At 40.5% G+C, this 17500-nt stretch overlaps 1 protein-coding gene across 2 annotated transcripts in view; it reads left to right on the forward strand.

Annotated features, from left to right (window-relative positions):
* Positions 1 to 749: 749 nt before the first annotated feature.
* LOC129813242 (prospero homeobox protein 1-like) overlaps positions 750 to 17500 on the forward strand; it is a gene marked incomplete at its 3' end in the record, with an annotated part of 17220 nt that continues 469 nt past the window's right edge. Inside the window, 4 exon segments of one of the 2 annotated variants that reach the window (XM_055865537.1) lie at positions 750 to 2005; positions 7394 to 7782; positions 14309 to 14845; positions 16785 to 17500. The exon segment at positions 16785 to 17500 is cut by the window's right edge and continues 469 nt beyond it. In XM_055865537.1, coding sequence (XP_055721512.1) covers positions 7429 to 7782; positions 14309 to 14845; positions 16785 to 17500 — 1607 coding nt within the window. 2 annotated transcript variants of the gene reach the window in all.

The raw sequence follows: 17500 nt of genomic DNA on the forward strand, positions 1-17500 counted from the left end.
GTCTGCAGTGGGATTCATCCCTTCCCGTATTTTTGACTTTTTTTAGAGTTATATTTTTTTAAACAACTATATATATATATATATATATATCACTAATATAATGATTTGAGTTGTATTGACCTATTACTTACTCATCGACATCTGACATGCATAGGGATATTGAAGAGATTCCAGCACATCAAAAATCCCGGGATAAACTCTGCTTGAGTTGGCCTACAGTCCGAAAGCAGAACAGGTTACTGGAAATGTAAACGAGGAGAAATAGGTTACAAAGGATAAATATGTTGCGATGTTTCCCTTTTCTCGGCAGTTCTCCCTTTTTATCCACTTTAAACGCTCTCCGTCCATTTCTATGGCTCCCATCAGAGGGATGTGAATGTATATGTAATCAAAGTAAAACAATTGTTTTCCGTTTTTGAAATTAGGCTTAACGTTAATAAATGTTATATTATTTGGCACAGGCCTACAGTAGTACAGAAAACAGCAAACACCGACCCTAGAAATTGATATAGCCTATAAACCTTGTCTAACTTTTACACACAGTCAAATGTCAAGATTTTGAGCAATTATTTTACTGACAATTGTGGGACTACTAGTTTGTACAATTTCAAATCCGTTTTCTATATTTTCTAACAACTTCTAAACAGCACAGGGTACATAATGTACACGCTACATAAACTAAACGATGTCTTTCCTGCCAAAGCTGCTGAGCGTCCGTGCGTTGAGAATGAATACTGAAAGACAAACGGCGACGTTCCCAATTCAATCAATCACATTTGATTTAGTCCTTTTCACACACACAAAAAAACGACAGAAAAGTAAAGTGTAGACGTGCTTTACAATAGACTAACCCTGAGAGCAAACAGCAGCGCAGGGCCAACGAAACTGACAGGGACTTTTTGGGGTTTGTTGTCGGACTAATGTTTGAATTTGGGGTTTTACTGATCTATTCTATTCTATTCGACCTTTCTCTAACGGGACAAGTGGTACCAGGGTCGAATAACCGGCCAGGACAAACCGTCTCATAGCCTAGACAATGATGAACGGTTGTCTTATTCGCGTGTTAATAACAACAATATTGTTTTCACTCGTTGTGAATAACACGACACGGATAAAAAAAAATAGCGACAAAGAAAAGTGACTTAATTAATTAAATTGTAATTAACTAGATTCAATATAAGGTAGAGCCATATACAACGGGAAGTTGTTGATGACCATGGAAGACTATGAGCGTGGTGTGGCTATAGGATTCAGAGGTCTTTGGCTACGGAGAATTTGGGACTTGAAATTAAACGACAGTTATCATATGACACATATTAGGCTTTATAGGACAACATATAGACAATAGATCAAGGCTAATTAGTTACATGACGAAGATCAGGCAAGAATCTGTATAAATACAACAACTAGCTACTAATCTAAGATCATAGTTGACTTTTTTGTTGTTTACGAGACAGTCCAATGTGTTGACCAATCCTTAGTCTACATAACAATAAGAGGTAGCCTGAATCACATGGATCATTCAAACGCGCATATCCTTACACATACACTCCGGCCGGTTTATAGCACGAGGGAGTGAGTTCATTCGCTGGACGGTTCCTCCTCTCTCCGGTCCTCTCCGGTGTGAAGTTCAAGGCGTTTTGTGTTCCTTCTCAACAAAAAAAAAATACGACAGACGTTTGTTATTGGTCGGTTGAGGACGTTACATCACTCCCGGTGATGACGCGGCCCGTGTCTTCGCGCATCCTTTCAGCCTTCCCGCGTCTTTAAGTGATTCTTGTCGCTCCGCGAACCGCTCCAGCCTCCCGACCGTTAGTGAGAGAAACAACCGACTAACGTTTCCTGTCTCTGAAGGAGACTGTCTCTCTAGATTCTCTTTCTCTCTCTCTCTCCGCTCGCCGCTGTCCAGAGAAATTATCATATTTAGCACACCGGCGAACGAACGACTTTTTCTTTTCTGTATTTGACTAAGAAGCTCAGTTTTCTTCCCGTCTAACGTTACCGAGTAAGTATAGCCGTTCATGCACTCTCACGTGCGCGGTTCTGCCGCCCGTGTGTGTGTGTGTATGTGTATGTGTGTGTGTGTATGTGTGTGTGTGTGTGTGTGTGTGTGTGTGTGTGTGTGTGTGTGTGTGTGTGTGTGTGTGTGTGTGTGTGTGTGTGTGTGTGTGTGTGTGTGTGTGTGTGTGTGTGTGTGTGTGTGTGTGTGTGTGACTTTCACTAACCCCCTACGTTTAGGTTGTGGCCGGTATTGTTTCCTCGTCAATAGGATATCAGACACAGAGCGAGAGCTCTTAACTACGTTTTCCCTGTTAGGATACGGTTTACTATGTTCCTTTTTAAACGCAATGTGTAAGTATCAATTCTTCAGTTTTAATGTACAAGTGTTCATTATCCTAACCTAGTTTTATACTACGATCCTAGCAGAGACTGTTGTTGAGTTTGTTTGGGGGGGGGGGGGGGGGGGGGACTTGGCTCTTTGATATACAAGTTGTTATTTATTCTTATTCGCATGACATTCTCCTGATCCAGTTTCTCTTCTTTGATTTTATCTCCTAGGGTAACCGATTTGTTTTTGTTGTTTTTTTAGCGCACTTTGCAGCTACGCAATGACTTTTTTATCTCGCCAGTTTACAGGAGCCTCGTAATGCAACTGGCAGTTGACACGTTTTGCGTGTTACTGTACGAGGGTTGTGTGTAAATAAAGGGACGTTGTGTTACTCATTCGTCAGTAAATGAGCATTTCTGATGTGCGTTTAGCCATCTCTCTGCTGTAAAATCACTTCTCCTTTTCCCGGCTGTGGTAACAGCTGTTGGCTATTGTTGCTACATGAATATGTGCTCATCTCCTTCTGACGGTGTCAAAATGCTGAACAGTTGTTACCTGTGTTCGTCTCTGTCTGTGTTAGCTTTTTGTTGGACGTAATCATTTTTACGTCTTGAAACAGTATTTTTTTTTTTTTGACAACAAGTGGTCGACTACAAAGGCTAGGTGAATGTCACCTAGTTAGTTTGACACAGAGAAAATGTCCTTAAATCTAATTTACTTTGTGTACTGACGTTCAGTGTCTTTTCGTTAGACTTTATTACATTTTTTTATGTTGCTTTTTTTGTTGCAGATTTTTGTTTTTTGTTCATATGTTTTTATGTTGGCTTGTCTTTGCCTCGGGCGCATTGGCAGTCGAGTCCAGGACAGGTGCATCAAACGATTGAAACGTTTGAAAATTGTGTCCAAATTCTATGGGCTACACTAGATATATATAGTCTCTATATCACAGATCTCGGCTGGTGATATACTTTGATTTGGCTGAATTAAAATACTTAGTCCCATGCTATGGTTATTCAGTGTTTATTTGTTTAATCAGTACACCATTATCAGGAGGTTGCTTGATCGCGACTAAATTATTCTTATGGGACACACTTAAATGAGTTGACCTGACTGGAAATCTATGTATCTTTTCTTCCTCACTGAAACCTCTCAGTCTGATTCTTGTCGTCACATCTCCATTTCGGGGGAATCTGAGGCTTCATTCTTGGTTCCATAAGCAGATTCCTTAGCTTCAGTTTCGTATGTCCAGGTCTAGTCTATAGTTTCTGATTCAACTGGTGTGTTCTGTGGTGTTTGGTGAATCAGGATTTTCATTTTTTTTTTTACCTTTATTTAACTAGGAAAGTTAAGTTAAAGAACAAATTGTTATTTACAATGACGGCCTACCGGGGGAACAGTGGGTTAACTGCTTTGTTCAGGGGCAGAATGATAGATTTTACCCTTGTCAGCGCAGGGATTCGATCTAGCAACCGTTTGGTTACTGGCTCAACGCTGTAACCACTAGTCTACCTGTCGCCCCTTTGAACATGAAATATAACTTTATACTGGGAATTTGGCTATTGATCTTAATCTGTTCTCATCCTGTTCATATTAATGTTAAATTACATACAGTGCAGCTCTGTTGGGATTGAGATTTGACTAATTAACATTTAACAAAATAAAGTTTGCTTAATAACCGTTATGGTGGCCCAGAAGGACATTTCTATTCGTGATAAAAGGTCGTAATTAAATGTTTTATCATCACCGTTTAATTATATAATTACACCGACATTTTAATGCATTTATTTATTGTACAGCGATAGGCTACGGTGTCCAGAGATGACTAATATGTGCCAAAGCTACTACCGTATATTTGACCCTTTCTCCGTAGAAAGTTTGTAGTTCGATTCATTTGATGTACTGTTAACACTTTTACAGCCCTTGTTACATTCAAATTATTCCCGTAAGTACAGTGGAATTACAGTTGAATTATTCCCGTAAGTACAGTGGAATTACAGTTGAATTATTCCCGTAAGTACAGTGGAATTACAGTTGAATTATTCCTGTAAGTACAGTGGAATTACAGTTTAATTATTCCTGTAAGTACAGTGGAATTACAGTTGAATTATTCCCGTAAGTACAGTGGAATTACAGTTTAATTATTCCTGTAAGTACAGTGGAATTACAGTTGAATTATTCCCATAAATACAGTTGAATTATTCCCGTAAGTACAGTTGAATTATTCCTGTAAGTACAGTGGAATTACAGTTGAATTATTCCCGTAAATACGGTTGAATTATTCCCGTAAGTACAGTTGAATTATTCCTGTATAGTGTAAGTAAAGTGTCAAGAGAAATGTTATTACATTGTTATAAGACAATAAGTGTAATAAGACAATAGGACATTTTTTTTTGTCATTTCTGCATTGATATCAACATAAGGTTCCTTTTTCATCCAGCTCTCCAGTCAGCACCCTGTTGAAGTTATGCATTGGTCTGCATTGGTCCGGCTTGTAAGTGATTCTACTTACAAGCCGGACATTTGAGACTGAATCACAATAAATACGTTTGAAGTTTGAATCATTTAACTTTAAGCATTTCGGATTGGACTGAGTTTCATAGAATGTGTTGCACAGGAGTGTGTGTGCGTGTGTGACTGCTTGCATGCGTGAGTGTGTGTGTGAGTTTGTGTGAGAGATGTGTGTTAGATGGAGGAACCGAGACCAGAGTTGTGTGTGAAAGAGAGAGAGAGAGAGAGAGAGAGAGAGAGAGAGAGAGAGAGAGAGAGAGAGAGAGAGAGAGAGAGAGAGAGAGAGAGAGAGAGAGACAGAGAGAGAGACAGAGAGAAACAGGAGAGAGCAGAGACAGAGAGAGAGACAGGAGAGAGCAGAGACTGAGAGAGAGAGAGGAGAGAGCAGAGACAGAGAGAGAGAAAGACAGAGAGAGACAGAGAGAGAGAAAGACGGAGAGAGACAGAGAGAGAGAAAGACGGAGAGAGACAGAGAGAGCGAGAGGAGAGACAGAGAGAGAGAGGAGAGAGAGAAAGACAGAGAGGGAGAGAGAGGAGAGAGGAGAGACAGAGAGGGAGAGAGAGGAGAGAGGAGAGACAGAGAGAGAGAAAGTCAGAGAGAGACAGAGAGAGAGAAAGACAGAGAGAGACAGAGAGAGAGAAAGACAGAGAGAGACAGACAGAGAGGGAGCTCGATCTAGGTCAGATTTGGACAGTGGGGGTTGTGGAGGTTGGAAGCTACAGAATGTTTTCATTGTGTTTAATGTCCTTTTAACAACCAGGTCTCACCGTCTCACGTCACATTTAGACGTCCATCCACGTTTCTCAAACATCACATTTCGAAGTGTTTAAAGTCCAGTTTAGGCATTAACTCTGAATATTTAAGATTAGGGTTCAGTTTATTCATAAGGTTTAGGAATTCTTAAGGTTAGGCAATAACTTTGAATGGTTAAGGTAAGGGTTAAGGTTTGTGATAGACTTAAAACAAAACTTACTTTCTATCGCTGGATTCAAACATGCAACCCTTTGGAATCAGAGGCGGATGCTTACGCCCATCTGCCATCCGCATGGCCCTAGCAAAAACCTATTTCAAACTGACAGCTCTCACTGTTGCACCGTGTGTCCGTTTCCCACGGAATCTCCCGACGTCCTCACACACGTGGGATAACGTTGAATAACTGTCTTGCATCACGGGTGACCTGCCCGCTTTTTTTAAACGTGTGTAAACAAAACACAAAACGGCCAACTTTCCTCGCATCAACTCTCCTGAGCACAATCTTCTCTTTACCTCCTCCACATGTTGTTATATGACACCCTATAAGCCCTGGTCATACATAACACACTGTATAGAATAGGGTGTAGGCCAGGCCAATGGGCTGTGTTGTACACGTGTGTATGCTTGGAAAATGGGATTTTCTGGAGGGTATCCTTTGACAATATTCCCTGTCTGCACTAATGTACAATTCGTACATTTATTTAGGTATTTTTAAAGAATTTTGTTGTAATTGTAATAACATGGTGATTTAAATAGGGTCACTGGGGCAGGAAACAGGGCTCTAAAATTATAAACATATTAGTTGATTTGATTTGAGACAATTGTTTCTGTTCCTACTCTGCCCCCCCCCTCTCTCTCTCTCTCTCTTCCCCCCTCCCTCCCTTCCCTCTCTCTCTCTCTCTCTCTCTCTCTCTCTCTCTCTCTCTGTCTCTCTCTCTCTCTCTCTCTCTCTCTCTCTCTCTCTCTCTCTCTCTCTCTCTCTCTCTCTCCCCCTCTCTCTCTCTCTCCCCCTCTCTCTCCCCCTCTCTCTCTCTCTTATTACTGACGTCATTAACATACTGTACCCCAAATCAGGGTTAGATCTCTCTCTCTCTTAGAAGCTTAGTTTCTGTCTCATCTGTCCACAAGTCTCCCAATCAGTTCAATCATATTATTCTAATGTATTCAAAGCGGATGAATTTAAGGCATTTCCTCAAGATAAAGTGCAGTAGTTTTAGACATCTCTGCTATATTTGTATATTCTTGGAGCACCCATTGTTTTTATTGGAATCTAATCCCTTCTAAACCACTGAAATGGAATTATGTTGAAATCCTTCTCGGTGAAAGCCTCAGGGCTTCTCAAGCCCACTTTTGACTCTCCCTCATCTCCCCGAAGTGTGCACTTGTTCACTCGTCCTCGTGGATTAACAAATATCATATTGGTGTGTAGACGGAAAGTCTACTTGTAATTCCAATAGTTTTGAGTCGCTGAGACGGAGTGAACAAGTACACACGTCATGACTTGAATCTCAGCCCAGGATTGAGGTCAGGAAACTCAAACTAGAGGAAACAAAAATGGCTCAGTTGTTTGTATGAGCTACAAATAGTGAATATTTTTCCTGTAAGTGTCTGCTTCATTCAATCAATCAAAGTTATTTTAGAAAGCCTTTTTATACATTAGCAGGTGTCACACAGTATTTATGGACTGTATCAACATGTATATCCGTGATAATGGTTGAATGACCAATATAAACTAAACTAACTTCGAATTATGTTTTTTTTGGTTTCCTTTGTCTGTCTATCTGGCTCTTCCTGTCTGTCAGGACCCCTCGATATGTCCCTTTAGCTGCCCCTCGGAATGCCAGACCATGACAACTCAGCCCTAAGCAGACAGACCAAGCGACGCCGCGTGGACATCGGGGTGAAGAGGACTGTGGGTAGTGTAGTCTACGCTCAGAGAACCAGAGAGACCCTCCTATTCAACACCATGAATCAATCCCACGGCCCCGAGCAGGACAGAGGCTGCTCATTGGTCCCTCACAGTCACAGTGGGTCCAATGGGGACGGAGAGAAGTCCAATGTTCTCCGGAAGCTTCTGAAACGGGCTAACTCGTACGAAGATGTCATGATGCCTTTCCCTGGTACCACCATCATCTCTCAGCTGCTGAAGAGTAACATGGGGAAGAATGGAGACAGCGAGGGAGGCTTCCAAGTACACACACACACACACACACACACACACACACACACACACACACACACACACACACACACACCCACACACACACACACACACACACACACTCAGTTGTCTTATTTCAACAAAGTTAATAGCTAATAATAATTTTAAAAAATGGGATGTTACATGAAAATTGATTGATTGGTTGATTGACTCACTCCATCTATTCATCCATCCATCCATCCATCCACCTATTTATCCATCCATCCATCCATCTATTTATCCATCCATCCATCCATCTATTTATCCATCCATCCATCCATCTATTTATCCATCTATTTATCCATCCATCTATTCATCCATCCATCTATTTATCCATCCATCTATTCATCCATCCATCTATTCATCCATCCATCTATTTATCCATCCATCTATTCATCCATCCATCTATTTATCCATCCATCTATTCATCCATCCATCTATTTATCCATCCATCTATTTATCCATCTATTTATCCATCCATCCATCTATTTATCCATCCATCTATTTATCCATCCATCCATCCATCCATCCATCCATCTATTTATCCATCCATCTATATATCCATCCATCTATCCATCTATTTATCCATCCATCTATTTATCCATCCATCTATATATCCATCTATCCATCTATCCATACATCCATCCATCTATTTATTCATCCATCGATTTATCCATCCATCTATCCATCTATTTATCCATCTATCCATCTATTTATCCATCCATCCATCTATTTATCCATCCATCTATTTATCCATCCATCTATATATCCATCTATCCATCTATCCATACATCCATCCATCTATTTATTCATCCATCGATTTATCCATCCATCTATCCATCTATTTATCCATCCATCTATCCATCTATTATCCATCCATCTATTTATCCATCCATCTATATATCCATCTATCCATCTATCCATACATCCATCCATCTATTTATCCATCCATCTATTTATCCATCCATCCATCCATCTATTTATCCATCCATCTATTTATCCATCCATCTATTTATCCATCCATCTATTTATCCATCCATCTATTTATCCATCTATCTATTTATCCATCCATCTATTTATCCATCCATCTATTTATCCATCCATCTATTTATCCATCCATCTATTTATCCATCCATCCATCTATTTATCCATCCATCTATTTATCCATCCATCCATCCATCTATTTATCCATCCATCTATTTATCCATCCATCTATTTATCCATCCATCCATCTATTTATCCATCCATCCATCTATTTATCCATCAATCCATTTATCCATCCATCCATCCATCTATTTATCCATCCATCTATTTATCCATCAATCCATTTATCCATCCATCCATCCATCTATTTATCCATCAATCCATTTATCCATCCATCCATCCATCCATTTATCCATCCATCTATTTATCCATCCACCTATTTATCCATCCATCCATCTATTTATCCATCCATCTATTTATCCATCCATCTATTTATCCATCCATCTATTTATCCATCCATCTATTTATCCATCCATCTATTTATCCATCCATCTATTTATCCATCCATCCATCCATGTATCCATCCATCCATCTATTTATCCATCCATCCATCTATTTATCCATCCATCTAGTTATCCATCCATCCATCTATTTATCCATCCATCTATCCATCCATCCATCTATTTATCCATCCATCTATTTATCCATCCATCTATTTATCCATCCATCTATTTATCCATCCATCTATTTATCCATCCATCTATTTATCCATCCATCTATTTATCCATCCATCTATTTATCCATCATCTATTTATCCATCCATCCATTTATCCATCCATCCATTTATCCATCCATCCATTTATCCATCCATCTATTTATCCATCCATCTATTTATCCATCCATCCATTTATCCATCCATCTATTTATCCATCCATCCATCTATTTATCCATCCATCCATTTATCCATCCATCCATTTATCCATCCATCCATTTATCCATCCATCTATTTATCCATCCATCCATCTATTTATCCATCCATCCATTTATCCATCCATCTATTTATCCATCCATCTATTTATCCATCCATCTATTTATCCATCCATCTATTTATCCATCCATCCATTTATCCATCCATCCATTTATCCATCCATCCATTTATCCATCCATCCATTTATCCATCCATCCATTTATCCATCCATCCATTTATCCATCCATCCATCCATTTATCCATCCATCCATTTATCCATCCATCCATCCATTTATCCATCCATCTATTTATCCATCCATCCATTTATCCATCCATCCATCTATTTATCCATCCATCCATCTATTTATCCATCCATCCATTTATCCATCCATCCATTTATCCATCCATCCATCCATTTATCCATCCATCCATCTATTTATCCATCCATCCATTTATCCATCCATCTATTTATCCATCCATCCATCCATCTATTTATCCATCCATCTATTTATCCATCCATCCATCCATCTATTTATCCATCCATCTATTATCCATCCATCTAATATCCATCCATCCATCTATTTATCCATCCATGTATCCATCCATCTATTATCCATCCATCTATTTATCCATCCATCCATCCATCTATTTATCCATCCATCTATTTATCCATCCATCCATCTATTATCCATCCATGTATCCATCCATCTATTTATCCATCCATCCATCTATTTATCCATCCATCTATTTATCCATCCATCTATTATCCATCCATCTATTTATCCATCCATCCATCTATTTATCCATCCATGTATCCATCCATCTATTATCCATCCATCTATTTATCCATCCATCCATCCATCTATTTATCCATCCATCTATTTATCCATCCATCTATTATCCATCCATCTATTTATCCATCCATCCATCTATTTATCCATCCATGTATCCATCCATCTATTATCCATCCATCTATTTATCCATCCATCCATCCATCCATTTATCCATCCATCTATTTATCCATCCATCTATTATCCATCCATCTATTTATCCATCCATCCATCTATTTATCCATCCATGTATCCATCCATCTATTATCCATCCATCTATTTATCCATCCATCCATCCATCTATTTATCCATCCATCTATTTATCCATCCATCCATCTATTATCCATCCATGTATCCATCCATCTATTATCCATCCATCTATTTATCCATCCATCTATTTATCCATCCATGTATCCATCCATCTATTATCCATCCATCTATTTATCCATCCATCCATCCATCTATTTATCCATCCATCTATTTATCCATCCATCCATCTATTTATCCATCCATCTATTATCCATCCATCTATTTATCCATCCATCTATTTATCCATCCATCCATCTATTTATCCATCCATCTATTTATCCATCCATCTATTTATCCATCCATCCATCTATTTATCCATCCATCCATCTATTTATCCATCCATCTATTTATCCATCCATCCATCTATTTATCCATCCATCCATCTATTTATCCATCCATCCATCTATTTATCCATCCATCTATTTATCCATCCATCTATTTATCCATCCATCTATTTATCCATCCATCCATCTATTTATCCATCCATCTATTTATCCATCCATCCATTTATCCATCCATCTATTTATCCATCCATCTATTTATCCATCCATCTATTTATCCATCCATCTATTTATCCATCCATCTATTATCCATCCATCTATTTATCCATCCATCCATCCTTCTATTTATCCATCCATCCATCCATCCATCCATCCATCCATCTATTTATCCATCCATCCATCCATCCATCTATTTATCCATCCATCTATTTATCCATCCATCCATCCATCTATTTATCCATCCATCTATTTATCCATCCATCCATCCATCTATTTATCCATCCATCCATCCATCCATCCATCTATTTATCCATCCATCCATCCATCCATCTATTTATCCATCCATCTATTTATTCATCCATCCATCTATTTATCCATCCATCTATTTATTCATCCATCTATTTATCCATCCATCTATTTATCCATCCATCTATTTATTCATCCATCCATCCATCTATCTATTTATCCATCCATCTATTTATCCATCCATCTATTATCCATCCATCCATCCATCTATTTATCCATCCATCTATTTATTCATCCATCTATTTATCCATCCATCTATTTATCCATCCATCTATTTATTCATCCATCCATCCATCTATTTATCCATCCATCTATTTATTCATCCATCCATCCATCTATCTATTTATCCATCCATCCATCCATCCATCCATCCATCTATTTATTCATCCATCCATCCATCTATCTATTTATCCATCCATCCATCCATCCATCTATTTATCCATCCATCTATTTATTCATCCATCCATCCATCTATCTATTTATCCATCCATCCATCCATCCATCTATTTATCCATCCATCCATCTATCTATTTATCCATCCATCTATTTATCCATCCATCTATTTATCCATCCATCTATTTATCCATCCATCCATCTATTTATCCATCCATCTATTTATCCATCCATCTATTCATCCATCCATCCATCTATCTATTTATCCATCCATCTATTTATCCATCCATCCATCCATCCATCCATCCATCCATCTATTTATCCATCCATCCATCCATCTATCTATTTATCCATCCATCCATCTATTTATCCATCCATCTATTTATCCATCCATCTATTTATCCATCCATCTATTTATCCATCTATCTATTTATCCATCCATCCATCCATCCATCTATTTATCCATCTATCTATTTATCCATCCATCTATTTATCCATCCATCCATCCATCCATCCATCCATCCATCTATGTATCATTCCATCCATCCATCCATCAATATCATCCATCCATCTATTTATCCATCCATCTATTTATCCATCCATCCATCCATCTATTTATCCATCCATCTATTTATCCATTCATCTATTTATCCATCCATCCATCCATCTATTTATCCATCCATCCATCTATTTATCCATCCATCTATTTATCCATCCATCTATTTATCCATCCATCCATCTATTTATCCATCCATCTATTTATCCATCCATCTATTTATCCATCCATCTATTTATCCATCCATCTATTCATCCATCCATCTATTTATCCATCCATCAATCTATTTATCCATCCATCTATTTATCCATCCATCTATTTATCCATCCATCTATTCATCCATCCATCTATTTATCCATCCATCTATTTATCCATCCATCTATTTATCCATCCATCCATTTATCCATCCATCTATTCATCCATCAATCTATTTATCCATCCATCCATCTATTTATCCATCCATCTATTTATCCATCCATCTATTTATCCATCCATCTATTTATCCATCCATCTATTTATCCATCCATCTATTTATCCATCCATCAATCTATTTATCCATCCATCTATTTATCCATCCATCCATCCATCTATTTATCCATCCATCTATTTATCCATCCATCTATTTATCCATCCATCTATTTATCCATCCATCTATTTATCCATCCATCTATTTATCCATTCATCTATTTATCCATCCATCCATCCATCTATTTATCCATCCATCCATCTATTTATCCATCCATCTATTTATCCATCCATCTATTTATCCATCCATCCATCTATTTATCCATCCATCTATTTATCCATCCATCTATTTATCCATCCATCTATTTATCCATCCATCTATTTATCCATCCATCTATTTATCCATCCATCTATTTATCCATCCATCTATTTATCCATCCATCTATTTATCCATCCATCCATCCATCTATTTATCCATCCATCTATTTATCCATCCATCAATCTATTTATCCATCAATCTATTTATCCATCCATCTATTTATCCATCCATCTATTTATCCATCCATCTATTTATCCATCCATCTATTTATCCATCCATCTATTCATCCATCCATCTATTTATCCATCCATCAATCTATTTATCCATCCATCTATTTATCCATCCATCTATTTATCCATCAATCTATTTATCCATCCATCTATTTATCCATCCATCTATTTATCCATCCATCCATCTATTTATCCATCCATCAATCTATTTATCCATCCATCTATTTATCCATCCATCCATCCATCTATTTATCCATCCATCTATTTATCCATCCATCTATTTATCCATCCATCTATTTATCCATCCATCTATTTATCCATCTATCTATTTATCCATCCATCTATTTATCCATCCATCCATTTATCCATCCATCTATTTATCCATCCATCTATTTATCCATCTATCTATTTATCCATCCATCTATTTATCCATCCATCTATTTATCCATCCATCTATTTATCCATCCATCTATTTATCCATCCATCTATTTATCCATCCATCTATTTATCCATCCATCTATTTATCCATCCATCTATTTATCCATCCATCTATTTATCCATCCATCCATTTATCCATCCATCTATTTATCCATCCATCTATTTATCCATCCATCCATCTATTTATCCATCTATTTATCCATCCGTTCCTTTCTTCCAGGGTAGTGGCGGTCTCTCCAGCGCTGGGTCAGATTTCCAAGCGGAGGATGTCTGCAGTAACTCCTCCCGAGACAGAGACAGCCCCCTCGCCCCCTCTCCTGCCCCCTCCTCCCCCTGCCTCCCCCCCTTCGGCCGCCCCCCTCCCCCCCACCCCTCTCTTACCCCTCTGGACCTGGAGCGCCTCACGGACGAGCACCTGCGTGCCAAACGAGCCAGGGTGGAGAACATCATCCGGGGCATGAGCCATTCCCCCTGCGTGGCTCCACCTGCTCTCCATCCCAGAGAGAGGGACAGGGACCGAGAGAAAGGGAACAAGACGGGGAGAAGAGAGGACAGGGAGAGGGAAAGGGACTGTCCCCCACTGCAGCCTCCCAGCCCTGGGTCTCTCTCAAGAGGGGGAGAGGGGTACAGGGAGAACAAGAGAAAGCAGCGACTCCCCCAGCAGCAACAGCAGTCCTTTACTCAGCTGGTGTGTGTCAGACAGGAGAAGAGACTAGAGGAGAGACGACAACTCAAACTACAGCTAGAGGATATGCAGGTGAGGGGAAACACACAACAGACACAACACACAGACACAACACACAGACACAGACACACACAGACACACCACACACTTCACGCTTTGGTAGTGAGTTGTAAATATGTCCATTTGTTAGAAAAGCGGGCAAAAGTTAGTTTGAAACATGGCCTGTTTCTATTCCTACAGCTATCTACATATGCATGTTCATTATTCATTATTTAAATGTCTCAATATATTGTTTATTATTTATACACTGCTCAAAAAAATAAAGGGAACACTAAAATAACACATCCTAGATATCTGAATGAATGAAATATTCTTATTAAATACTTTTTTCTTTACATAGTTGAATGTGCTGACAACAAAATCACACAAAAATGATCAATGGAAATCAAATTTATCAACCCATGGAGGTCTGGATTTGGAGTCACACTCAAAATTAAAGTGGAAAACCACACTACAGGCTGATCCAACTTTGATGTAATGTCCCTAAAACAAGTCAAAATGAGGCTCAGTAGTGTGTGTGGCCTCCACGTGCCTGTATGACCTCCCTACAATGCCTGGGCATGCTCCTGATGAGGTGGCGGATGGTCTCCTGAGGGATCTCCTCCCAGACCTGGACTAAAGCATCCGCCAACTCCTGGACAGTCTGTGGTGCAACGTGGCGTTGGTGGATGGAGCGAGACAATATGTCCCAGATGTGCTCAATTGGATTCAGGTCTGGGGAACGGGCGGGCCAGTCCATAGCATCAATGCCTTCCTCTTGCAGGAACTGCTGACACACTCCAGCCACATGAGGTCTAGCATTGTCTTGCATTAGGAGGAACCCAGGGCCAACTGCACCAGCATATGGTCTCACAAGGGGTCTGAGGATCTCATCTCGGTACCTAATGGCAGTCAGGCTACCTCTGGCGAGCACATGGAGGGCTGTGTGGCCCCACAAAGAAATGCCACCCCACACCATGACTGACCCACCGCCAAACCAGTCATGCTGGAGGATGTTGCAGGCAGCAGAACGTTCTCCACGGCGTCTCCAGACTCTGTCACGTCTGTCACATGTGCTCAGTGTGAACCTGCTTTCATCTGTGAAGAGCACAGGGCGCCAGTGGCGATTTTGCCAATCTTGGTGTTCTCTGGCAAATGGCAAACGTCCTGCACGGTGTTGGGCTGTAAGCACAACCCCCACCTGTGGTCGTCGGGCCCTCATACCACCCTCATGGAGTCTGTTTCTGACCGTTTGAGCAGACACCTGCACATTTGTGGCCTGCTGGAGGTCATTTTGCAGGGCTCTGACAGTGCTCCTCCTTGCACAAAGGCGGAGGTAGCGGTCCTGCTGCTGGGTTGTTGCCCTCCTACGGCCTCCTCCACGTCTCCTGATGTACTGGCCTGTCTCCTGGTAGCGCCTCCATGCTCTGGACACTACGCTGACAGACACAGCAAACCTTCTTGCCGCAGCTCGCATTGATGTGCCATCCTGGATGAACTGCACTACCTGAGCCACTTGTGTGGGTTGTAGACTCCGTCTCATTCTACCACTAGAGTGAAAGCACCGCCAGCATTCAAAAGTGACCAAAACATCAGCCAGGAAGCATAGGAACTGAGAAGTGGTCTGTGGTCACCACCTGCAGAACCACTCCTTTATTGGGGGTGTCTTGCTAATTGCCTATAATTTCCACCTGTTGTCTATTCCATTTGCACAACAGCATGTGAAATTTATTGTCAATCAGTGTTGCTTCCTAATTGGACAGTTTGATTTCACAGAAGTGTGATTGACTTGGAGTTACATTGTGTTGATTAAGTGTTCTCTTTATTTTTTTGAGCAGTGTATATGTTTTATATTTATTGATTTATTGATACATGTATATGCTGTATCATTGATCTGTTTATCTATTTGTTATTGATTGATTGCCATGTTAAGTTCAATGGTGTATTTTAACAGTTTGTATTGTTTCTACAGAAGCAGCTTCGTCAACTGCAGGAGAAGTTTTATCAGATCTATGAGACTGAGACTGAGGAGGAGGAGGAGGAGGAGGAGAGAGCAGGAGGAGGGGAGGAGGACGGGAACCTGTCAGAGAACAGCGTCCGCTCCGACGGTTTGGAGAACACACGCGGCGACCGCCGCGGCAACCGTAACCGTGCCGACGGTATCTGTGATGATCTGTCAGAGTTGGTCGACGACCCAGGTCTGTTTCTGGACCGAGCCAGAGCACTGTTACGAGAACAGGCCCTGGTGGCTGGAGAGAAGGAGGAGGGAGAGAAGGAGGAGGGAGAGAGGGAGGGGGGAGAGAGGGAGGGGGGGAGGAGGCCGAAGAGGGATTGGGACCGAGGGGAGAGAGGGGCAGGAGGGGGGCCGATGCGAGCAGAGGGGAGGCAGCTAGCCGAGACTCTGAAACAGGAGCTCAACTCTGCCATGTCACAGGTGGTCGACACCGTGGTTACCGGGTTCCATCATCATCTTCAACACCATCCCTCTCGTCACAGTGGCTCCCAGAACCCCCCCTCTGCCACTAAAGCTCCCTCACAGGCCTCCTTCCCTCGCTTCCCCCCCTCCCTCGCCACTGACTCTCGCTTCGGGGGAGTCAGCATGAACATGAACGGCGACAGCCCCAACTTTCACTCAGCCAATCAGAGGCTGCCGTGCTTTGGCGACGTCATCATCCCGAGCACGCTGGA

Source organism: Salvelinus fontinalis, chromosome 16 (genome assembly GCF_029448725.1).
Source record: "Salvelinus fontinalis isolate EN_2023a chromosome 16, ASM2944872v1, whole genome shotgun sequence".
NCBI lineage: Eukaryota > Metazoa > Chordata > Actinopteri > Salmoniformes > Salmonidae > Salvelinus > Salvelinus fontinalis.